The 11,048-nt window shown below is 70.3% G+C and overlaps 1 protein-coding gene across 1 annotated transcript; it reads right to left on the reverse strand.

Moving 5' to 3' along the window:
* Positions 1-2,894: 2,894 nt before the first annotated feature.
* On the reverse strand, positions 2,895-10,927 carry CRELD2 (cysteine rich with EGF like domains 2). Its single transcript, XM_079774574.1, is given in 11 exon segments — positions 2,895-3,321; positions 4,078-4,134; positions 4,137-4,226; positions 5,083-5,178; positions 5,898-5,981; positions 7,461-7,556; positions 8,253-8,429; positions 9,034-9,125; positions 9,396-9,506; positions 10,416-10,498; positions 10,714-10,927. Coding segments are annotated over 11 exon segments (1,062 nt in total). The 5' UTR covers positions 10,840-10,927; the 3' UTR covers positions 2,895-3,271.
* Positions 10,928-11,048: the final 121 nt, after the last annotated feature.

Consider the following 11,048-nt stretch of genomic DNA (forward strand, 5'->3'; position numbering starts at 1 on the left):
GGCGCGAGGGCCGACCTGTGGGGTCCGGAAGGCTGGGGTGCGTGCGTGGGCTGAGGGCCCAGGAGCTGGGCAGTGGGAGGGGAGTGCGGGGCCAGGGAGGGGTCACCCACAGAGGGTGGCCCTGGGCCCGGGAGCCGCTGGGGTGGGGTGGGGGAGGCCAGGCTTTGGTTGAGGGCTGCAGGGGGCAGGAGTGGGGTGGCGAGGGAGCACCCAGCTGTGTGGCCAGGCCGGGGTGGGCTCCGCTCTCGGCGGGGAAGGAGAGGGGTGGGGGGGGGTGGGCTAGGGCCTGTGGGCGGGGCAGGACCTGCCTCCCGCCGCTGGGACCTCACCTGCAGCCTCTGCAGGGGTCCGGCCCCTCGTCTCCGTGCGGACATTTCTGGGTGACCCCGGGGGGTCAGCTGAGGACCCACTGCCCGTCTGGGAGCCGACCCAACAGGCCGGGCCAGGGCGGTGGCAAAGGCGGAGACAGAGGGGCCGCACTGCCCGGGCATCACAGCTGGCACGGGGGGGGGGGGGGCTGGAGAGGGCGCCCTAGCTGAGCAGGGTCCGGGGTGCAGGATGAGGATGCCACGGGGCAGGAGGGGGGCAGCTGCTCTGGGTTTGGGGAGAGGCCGGGAGGGCTGGTTATCAGAGGAGCCAGCTCCCGAGAAGGTGGAGCCCCCAGCCCGGGCGCTGGCTGGAGGGGATGGGCCGAAGGGGTGACTAACCCGGGGCGTGGGGCCCCACAGCGGTCCTCCCCCCTGAAGACAACAGCGCCTCACCTTCAGGACCCCCATCTCCCTCCTGGAGGGACCTGCTGCCCCAAAGGGGCCTCAGGACGCAGCCGCAGGGCAGGGCAGGTGGGGGAGCCGTTGCTGAGGTCACAGCGCCAGGGCCTAGAAGCACGGACGCTGAAAGAGGGGGGACGTCACAGCAGCCCGCGGCGTGCACGGCGTGGACGAGGGGCTGGCGGTCCGGGTGGTCCTGGGGAGGCCGCCCGAGGCCCCGCTGCACCAGGAGGCCCCTCCCCGGTGTCCAGGCCTGAAGCAGGTTTCAGGCCCAGCCTCAGCAGCCCTCCCCGGCCCGGCCCCCCCAAGGGTTGGGGTCCCCCTGAATCTGGGCAGCACCCGCAGCACCCTCCCCTCCCACCTGCTCCTGCGGGACCTGGGCCCAGGCTCGCATTCCGGCGGAGGGGCTGCCCGTGTGATTCCGCAGCGCCACCTGCTGGCCACGCCGCCCTCTGGCCCAGGAGCCTGGAGAGTCAGGTGGTGTGGTCCCTGCTGCGGTCCCCACTGCCCCCCAGACCCCAGGGCTGGAGGGGAGGCTGCAAGGCCAGCTGGGGTCGCTGCCAGAGGGGGGGATTCCCCTGCATCACCCCCCAGGCAGGGCCAGACCCCACACGAGGGCCCCAACATCCCGGCCCCCAGAACCCACGTCCCTGCACCACAGCCCACGGACCCTCAACCACCGCGGTCCCAGGGCCCTGGCTGCGCCCCTCACCCCTGGCCTAGCCTGGCGAGGTCCTGCTGGGGTCAGGCCCACCCCCACCCCCACCCCCACCCCCACCGCAGGCCAGGTGTCCCTCCCTCCGCATCCAGAGGACAAGCCTGAGGCTGGGGTCTCTCCAAGGAGCCGCATCCCCTCAGAGAATGTGACTTGGAGAGGGGCCAGGGCAGTGCTCTGAGGGGGCAGCTGAGCAGAGCCCAGGGGAGGGAGGGAGGGAGGGAGGGAGGGGGGAGGGAAGGGGCCAGGGGGCCCCACGTGGGGGACCCAGAGCAGAGCCAGTAAGGGCCAGCCTGGCCCTGTGCCTCCCCAGGCCCCACAGGTCCCACAGGGGCCCAGACCCGGGGCCAGGAGGGGGCGCCAGCTGCAGGGACACAGGCCCCCTCTCCACTGCCCGGCGCTGCCAGTTCCTCAGGAGGGGACACCTGTGCCCACAGGCCAGGGGGGTGGGGGCGGCTCTCTGGGTGACTGGGCCGTGCATGGGCAGTCAGCGCCACCCAGTGGCCACAGGTCCAGTCCTGTGGCTCCCCCAAGGCCTGCGATTCCCTGGGTTCCGGCTGGAATGGGGCGGGGGGGGGGGGGGGGGTCAGTTCTGCTCCCTGGGCCGTGAGGCCCGCCTGGGGGTTGGCTGACCAGAGACTGTTCAGCATGGCCTGGCCCTCCCTGGGAGCTGGCCTGGGCCGCCGCCTGCCTCCCCTCCCGCCTGTCCCCCTCCAGGGAGTCGCCTGCCCCACCCTCCTCCCCAGGGCACTCGGCCTCCGTGTCCACCCGCCCGCCAGCGCCTGCACCAGCGCCAGGCCCGCCACCCCCCCCCCCCCCTTGCCTGCCCCAGCGCTCACCTGGCGCTCCCTCCTCCAGCCCCGCCCCGCCCACAGGCTTCCACCCCCTCCAGGGTCGCCAGGGACCCACAGCCGGACCCCCGCTCCCCTCCACACCCTTGGCCATCACTCCTCTGGGGTGACCTCTCCCACCATCCGCTCTGCCCTGTGGGCCGACCCAGCCACCCCCCTCGGCTGGCACCATGGTGTCGGCGGTGAATGCCCATGTGGCTCCCAGTCAGTCCCCTGCCGAGCCCACCAGACTCCAGGTCCCTCTAGGAGCTCAGGGTCCCCAGCCTGGGGCTGGCAGCTCCGCGTCCCCCACAGACAGACAGACACGCAGGGCACGGAGCTGAGAGGCGGAGATGGGGAGCCGGAGGCATCCGCCTGCCCCACTGACCTGAGAACACGGGGGCAGGGGGGTCGCCCAAGCCAGCCTCCCCATCCCACAGCCTGCCCTTCCTCAGGGGTTCTGAGAACCCCAATGCTGGCTGCCCCGCCCGAGGGCCCCTACTCTCTGGATCCCTCAACCACTCCCTCTAGGGAGCCCACAGGTTGGCCCCTGACAGCACCCGATGAAGATTTTGGTTGAACTTGAGGGTGAGGTGGGTGCCGGGAGGGGGCACGGGGCCCCGAGGCTGCAGGGCTCTCCTGCCTGTGCCCCGCAGGCCTCAGCAGTCACGGCTCCCGCAGGACAGGTGCAGCCACAGCGCCACTTCCCAGTGAGACCAACCCACACGTGCTCTAGGCCTACCTTCAGTGGTTAGTTTTATTATAAAGAACGGTATCAAAATAGACAAATCTGTTTAAGAAGAACCAAAAATGCAGCTTTTTAAAGGGCCAGTGAGCATCAACCGTTTTGAAGGCAGCTTCTCCCGGGGCCTGGAGACGGGGCGAGGCTCAGGGCGGGCGGGCGGGCGCCCGGGGCGTCGGCCTAAATAACTTAAGGGGATCTGGCTTCCGCCGGCTCCTCACAGGTCTTCGCGGGAGGGCGGCTGTGTGGGGGTCTCCTCTGTGACTGCTGTCAGGAACAAACAGGTTCCGGGTAAAACCATCAACGGGGGGGGCGGGGTGGCTGGGCCCCCGTGCCGCGCTGCCTGCGCTCGCTCCTGCGTCCTGCCTGGGACTCGGGCAGAGCCCGTCACAGCGGATTCAGGCTGGACACCCCACCAGCGTCCCTGTGGACACTGCTTCTTCACCCCCATCTGCTTCTAGGGCTTCACAGACGTCCGGGAGGAACTGTGCCCCCACAAGATGGTGCCGTCCAAACCCCCCGCCCGCCTGCCCCCCCCCACACACACACACAGCTGCAGCCGAGGACCAGGGTTTTGGAGGGAGCAGAGCCCGGGTCTGACTTCCAGCCTCCAGGACTGCCACCCAGGAGCCCTGAGGAGTCTGCAGACCTGCCCATCCCCTCCTCCCAGGCCCCGCCCCTCCTCCACAGGCCCCGCCCCTCCTCCCAGGCCCCTCCCCTTCTCATGCCCCGCCCCCCCTCCTCAGGCCCCCCGCCCCCCAGCCCATCTTTCTCTGCAGCATCTCCTGACCTTCATGGTTCAGGGCTTCACTTGGCATCTCCCACCTCCTGTCTGTGCAGGGAGCTCTGTTCCCACAGAGAACCCCCCCCCCCGCCCCCCCTGCTGCCAGGAACCCGGCTGCCACTGCCAAGGACCGCTTTCCGGCTTTCCATGTGAATTTAACTGGGGAGCTCCGTGTGGGGCCCATGACCCCCAGGGCAGAGGGCAGCGGGCCAGCTGCATGGACACCTCCCCACACTCACCCTCCCCCGCTGGCTGCGGTGCCTGCACACAAGCGTCTTCCGTCTCCTCGAAGCCTTCGGGCACACGCACACGTAGCTGCCAGGCGTGTTGTAGCAGTTCTCGTGTTTCCTCAGACAGGGCTTCTCTGGCAGCGAGCACTCGTCCACATCTGAAAGCAAGTCCCTGCATAAGCCATGCACTGGGCGGACGCACCGCAGGTGACGGGTTCGTCACACACACACGCACACGCATGGATGCACCGCAGGTGACGGGGTTCGTCACACACACACGCACACGCATGGACGCACCGCAGGTGACAGGGTTCGTCACACACGCATGACGCACCGCAGGTGACGGGGGTTTGTCACACATGCACGCACACACATGGACGCACCGCAGGTGACGGGGTTCGTCACACACGCACGCACACGCATGGGACGCACCGCAGGTGACGGGGTTCGTCTCTCTCTCTCTCTCACACACACACACACACACACACACACACACACACACGGACGTGCGCGCGCACACACACTTACGCAAGGAGGTTCACTCACACGTGAACACACTGCAGATGATGAGGTTCACGTACACACACACACACACACACACACACACGCGTGCACACAGATGCCCAAGACTCAGAAACGCCAGCCAGAGGAGCGGCGGGGAGAGAAGTAACACGCGGCTCCAGGACGGGGCTCTCCGGGAGGAAAGCAGAGGCGAGGCCCAGGGGAGCTGCAGGCAGGAGCCCAGAACCCGAGGCCCCGCAGTCCAGCCTCGGGGATGCCCCCGGGAGCTGAGAGCCAATGTGGGCGCGAGGCTGGACAGAGCACGAGGGCAGGGCCGCAGCCGGTCAGCAGCCGTGTGGGCACCTGGGCAGCCCTGGCGTCCCCGCCCCCCGCCTCTGCCTCTCTGGAGACCCGGGGGCTGCAGGGAGCCTGAGCCGGTGCCGTCCCCCGGCGCGTGGCCGTTCCCGCGGGTCCCTCGGCCGGGTTCCCTCGCCCCGCGGACAGCGCGCTGACCTGCACACTGGCCGCTCTCCTCGGTGTAGCCGGCGATGCACTCCTTGCACTGCCCCGGGCCCTTCCCCGTGCAGCCCGCACAGGTGGGGTCACATTCTAGAAACAAGAGGGACTGTGACAGCAGCCGCCCGGCCTCCGGGGGCAGCCGGGGTCTGAACCCCCGAGCCCGAGAACAGGTGCCCGCATCCGTGGCGCGGGGGCTGACGGGGCGCTCCGCACACCCCACCTGTCTCCCGGCAAAGGACGGACGAGGGATCTACGCCGCGATGTGCCTGGAGCTAAGGCCCAAAGGACGGGAATGCGGGGACCTGGGGGGGCAGCTTTCTCCACACACCCTCGAGCTCGGGACCCTCTCGACGCGCACGGGCAGCCAGGGCCGTGCCGGTCCCGTCGGACAGGAAGGGCTCGTGCTGTCCAGACAGGGACAGGCAGCCTCCCGCTGGCACGGCCGTCGGCCCCGAGGCCCTAAAGCCATGGCCCTGACCGAGCAATTTGGACAGTGACCCCGCGGCAGGGAAGCGCGTGAGAACGACCGATGGGGCCACATCGCGGCCGAGGCAGGGGTGACACGGAGACAGTCACCACCGCAGCCCGTGCCCGACAGGAGGCCGTGGGGACCGCGTAGACACGCGAGGCTCCCCCTCTCTGGAACGCCTTCTAGAACCTTCCTGACAGCCCATTCGCACGTTCTGGGTTTTCTGCAGGAAATGCCTGCGACCTGGACTGCCCCCCGGGGCTTGTAAAGGAGGAAGAGCACAGGGTCGCTGAGAAGCCAGAGCTCAGAGGAGCGTTTAGAGGGAGGGGCCGGGCCACACCTTCGCACTGGAAGGAGCCGCCGACGTTCTGGCAGAACTGCTGCGCGCTGCAGGGGGGCGTCTCGGCCGCGCACTCGTCCACATCTGCAACCAACATCCCTGTGAGCCAGCGGCCTGCCCCGCGGGACCCAGAGCTGGACGCCCAGGGCCAGGCCGGGGAAGAGAGTGGCCGCTGGGAGGGGACAGGGACCACGTGCCACCAGGCAGGGTCACTATGAGGGACGGGTGCTGGGTGAGCACCTTCCTCACGGCCTCGCACAAGCCCTGCAGCCAGGCCGGGCTCGGGGAGGGGATCACATGCGCCCCTACCCCGCACTGGACATGGGCACACGGCCTGGCTGGCTTAAGGCCACACAGCTCTGAGGGCTGGGGCAGAGACGCCCGTGATACTGGTGGGAGCCTGCAGGATGGGGGGAGGCTGGGGGCCTGCAGGATGGGGGTGGGAACCTGCAGGGCTGGGGGTGGGACCTGCAGGGCTGGGGGAGGAGCCTGCAGGGGGCGGGGACCTGAAGGGGGGGAACCTGCAGGTGAGGGAGGAACCTGCAGGTGGGGGGGGAGCCTGCAGGAGGGGGGGAGGCTGGGGGCCTGCAGGATGGGGGTGGGACCTGCAGGGCTGGGGGAGGAGCCTGCAGGGGGGGGGACCTCAAAGGGGGGGAACCTGCAGGTGGGGGAGGAACCTGCAGGTGGGGGGGGAGCCTGCAGGGCTTGGGGGGGCGGAGCCTGTGCTCGGGCGAGCTGGAGCCAAAGGAAAGGGTGGCCACAGGCTGGGCGCGGGGCAGCAGGAGACATGCCGGCGGCAAGCAGAGCCCGGGCAGGGGCGTCAGGAAGCGCGGCCTCCTCTGCAGCCCAGGGACGGGCCAGGCAGACGCCCGACGGCGAGTGCAGCCCCCAGGGGTTCAGGGACAGAAGTGCGAGGGGAGGCCTGGACTGGCAGGCCCGCTGCACCCTCAGAGCCCAGGTGCCCTGCATCAGCACCCCCACTCGCCGCCCACATCGGCCTCTTATGAACCAGGTCGGAGCCGCAGGACGGCTGGGGGGCCCCTTCCCAGCCGGAGCGCAGGCTGTGGGGCTGAAGGAAACCACACGAGGGGCTCCTGTCTGCACCCAGCCCGCAGCCAACACACCGCGTGCGAGTCCAGGCCTCCAGCCGGACCCTGAGAGGGCGTGTGGGAGGTCAGAGCCACCGTGCCCCCAAGTCCCCTCGGGAGTGTCACAGGCAGCCCCTGGGGAAGGCACAGCAGCCCCCGGGCGGTGGGAGGGCAGACCCCGGGCGGTGGGAGGACAGACCCCGGGCGGTGGGAGGGCAGACCCCGGGCGGTGGGAGGGCAGACCCCGGGCGGTGGGAGGGCAGACCCCGGGCGGTGGGAGGGCAGCCCCCGGGCGGTGGGAGGACAGACCCCGGGCGGTGGGAGGGCAGACCCCGGGCGGTGGGAGGACAGACCCCGGGCGGTGGGAGGACAGACCCCGGGCGGTGGGAGGGCAGCCCCCGGGCGGTGGGAGGGCAGCCCCCGGGCGGTGGGAGGGCAGGGTGGGGAGGAGGAGCCGGCGGGCCAGCAGCCTCACCCACGCAGGCGCCGTCCTCCGGGGCCCAGCCCACTTGGCACTGGGTGCAGTCCCTGCTGGTCGGGCCCGTGCACAGCTTGCAGGACTCGTCGCAGGCTGGAAGGCAGAGGGGGCGCCGTCAGTAGGGGACCAGCGTGGCTTCCTGCACGTGGGGTCTCCCTCCGAGGAGAACACGCGCTGACGTGCCGCCAGCCGCGAACTTACAGCCCTCCCCCAGCAGCCAGTCAGCGAGCCGCCAAGGAGGGCGCCCGCCCACGGCACCGAGTGGTCAGGGGGCCGATCACCGCGGAGAGGGTGTCTGCCTGTAAAGTCACTGAGGGGGAGCCCAGGTGACGGCCCCGAAGACCAGGTAGGAAGACCCACCTCCAACACCGGGGTGAGCAGGATGGCGTGTCCTCGCGGAGGGCCTAGGACCAGGAGGTCCTCCGTGCGGCCCCCACCCCCTCCCGCCCCGTCTCCTCAGTGACGGGCGGGGCTCGGCCTGAGTGACAGCAGGCACCCCGGCCTCTGCACCCCACGCCACATGCACCTGGGACACTCAGCAGGGACCCAGGGCTGGCGTCCTGCAGGAGGGCGCAGGGGGGCAGGCCCTGCACTAGAACACGCCAGGCGCCCGCCCGGGCACGAGAAAAGACCCCGTGGGTGTCACAGAACTGCCACCGAGCTGTCCCCTAGGGGCCAGGAGGAAAGGGACACTTCTCCCGGCGGTTGTTTAGGGACAGGAAGTGCGACCACCCGGCGCCTTGGTCTTGTCCCTCCCCTGCCCCTGCACGCCTGGGCGGGCCGCGGTACCTGTGCAGACGCTGTGCGTCTCATTCCGCAGCGCGCTGAAGTAGCCGTCCACGCAGTCGGTGCACAGGGCCCCGCGGTAGCCCGGGTGGCACTGGCAGGACCCGTCGCCCTCCCTGCTGCCGTCTCCGCTACAGCGCCCGTTCCCGCTGCAGGGCCTCTCGGACCCGCCCTGGCACGCTGTGGGGACAGAGCCATCAGGTGCACGCAGGAGGCAGCCAGGCCCGTCCTCACAGAGCCAGCGCCATGTCGCTCACTCGGTGCAGCCTTCTGCCAAAACCCAATCCCAGCTTTACCCCTGGAGCCGGCACGCCGCCTGAGGAACGCGGAGAGGGCGTCGGGGCAGCCTCGCCTGAGGCTCAGACCGAGGATGCTCACACCGGGGGGCGTGGAGCTGATGGACAGCAAGACCGTCCGGAGGTGGCCACACGCCACCAGAAAGCGGGAAAGGCAGGCAGGAGGCGGCTCCGGTCAGTGAGAGGGCCTGACCGTGAAAACCGCGCCACGCTGTCCGGCGGCCACGGGAGTGACTTGGTGATGCCCAACCACAGGGGGCTTAGCCCTGACCCACCCCGAGGCACAGCCGCCCACTGGCCGCGGCCCCACAGATGGGCCTTTGCTGTGAGGAGAGGTGGCCAGGGCCACGGAGCCGCCTCCCACACGCGGGCCGGCACCGGGCAGGGCGTCAGCAGGAACCCTCAGGTGGGCTCGGAGGAGGCAGCGCCCCAGGTCCTACCCCTGGGGAATCGACGCGGGTAACTCGGGGTCTCGCCAGGAAACGTACCGAGGCAGTCGGGGCCATAGGTTCCCGGAGAACAGCAGACTTTCAGCGTTTTCACACAAAACCACTCAAATAAGTCAGGGTGCTCCTTCTTCCTAGGGAGTTAAAAGTGTTCGTTAAACCTCGCACACGCGTGTCTTAGAGCAAAGCTGCAGGTCACCGCCGTACACGCTCCCAGCCTCTTGCAACCCCTCCCCTCTCCTCGCTGGGTCACCCCGCAGACGGCCGGGGGTGGGAAGAAGCCGGTGTGCGGACGCCCTCTGACCGGCTTCTGTCACTTTCCCGAGGGTGACATTACTTCAAAGTCACGCCTGAAAAGAAAGCATTTGTGGTGGCTCCGTGACCGCGGAGCGGCGGACACTCACAGCCGCAGCCACCAGGCCTCCAGCTGCTCCTCGTGCTCCTCCACCAGGCGGTTGCACTCGAAGTCGCTGCTCCCACACAGGCCCTCCACGATCTCCATCAGGCGGACCTCGCTGCAAGGAAGTGGCCAGCACCCGTCAGCCCAGCACCAGTCAGCCCATTACCCAGTCAGCCCCAGCACCCGGTCAGCCCAGCACCCATCAGCCCGGCACCCGGTCAGCCCGGCACCGGTCAGCCCGGCCCCGGGTCAGCCCGACCCCCGGTCAGCCCGGCCCCCCGTCAGCCCAGCACCGGTCAGCCCAGCCCCCGGTCAGCTCAGCACCCGGTTAGCCCAGCCCCCGGTCAGCTCAGCACCCGTCAGCCCAGCCCCCGGTCAGCCCAGCCCCCGGTCAGCTCAGCACCCGTCAGCCCAGCACCCGGTCAGCCCGGCCCCCGGTCAGCCCAGCCCCGGTCAGCCCAGCACCGGTCAGCCCAGCCCCCGGTCAGCCCAGCACCGGTCAGCCCAGCCCCCGGTCAGCCCAGCACCGGTCAGCCCAGCCCCGGGTCAGCCCAGCCCCCGGTCAGCCCAGCCCCCAGTCAGCCCGGCCCCCGGTCAGCCCGGCCCCCGGTCAGCCCAGCCCCCGGTCAGCCCTCCTACAGGGAGGTGCTGAGTCCCCACCAGGGGCCATGTGTCCATGCGAGGTGCTATGCAGAGGACTGAACTGGTTGGAGGGGGTGGGTGTCAGGGAGGCCTCTCTATCTTCAGGGTGATGGGCAGTCAGGGGGGTCCCCAGGGGAAACCCTGAAGCTGGTGGGTGGAGCTGTGGACAGAGGGGAAGCCAGCGGCTGACAGCTCGTGGGATGGACTCTGTCCCCCTCGGAGAGGCCAGCCTGTCTGTTGTGTGGACCGGGAGCCAGAGGGCCAGCTACGGCCAGCGGGTCGGCTCCAGGCCAGAGCACAGGTGGCCACGCTGCAGGGACCCCTGGATGGCCGCCGGGTGGGGGCCGTGCCCCGGACAGCAGTGCTCGGAGCGGGCACCCACCTGGACTCGTACTTGGACAGCGACTTCTCCTCCCAGGCCGTGTTCCCGCCGCCGAAGTTCTTCTTCGCCGTGTCCACCATTCCCTGCGGGGGGCGGGGGCATGGGCTCAGGCTCCCCGTCCCTGGTGGGGTGACCACGTACACCTCGGGGTAACCAGGGCCACCTCGGGGGTAACCTGCGCCCATATGGGGTGTCCCCGGCCCATGAAGGGGTGTCCCGGTCCATATGGGGTGTCCCCGGCCCCTGACGGGTGGCCCGACCCCTCGGGGTGGCCCGGTCCGGTCCCCGGGCGGCCCACCTGGTTGAACTTGTCCACCAGCTCCCGGCAGCGCTTGCAGGGCGTCGGCTTCGGGGAGGCCTCGCGGGGCAGCCCCAGCAGCAGCCCCAGCAGCAGCCCCAGCGCGGCCCGGGCCGGGGGGCGCATGGCGGCCGAGCGGCACCGGCCGAGTCGGGAAACGGCGCGCTCTCCGGCCTCCGCCGCCCACCGGCTCCGCGCCCGCGGTTCCCGGGGCTACTTGACGGCGCCGGGCTGGGCCCCGCCCCCCGCCAGCCCTCGCGACGCCATTGGCCGGGAGAATCCTCCCCGTCCCCATGTGGCCCAATCAGGGCTCGCCACGAGGTGGCCAATAGGGA

Source organism: Cnephaeus nilssonii (genome assembly GCF_951640355.1).
Source record: "Cnephaeus nilssonii genome assembly, chromosome: 6".
Taxonomy (NCBI): domain Eukaryota; kingdom Metazoa; phylum Chordata; class Mammalia; order Chiroptera; family Vespertilionidae; genus Cnephaeus; species Cnephaeus nilssonii.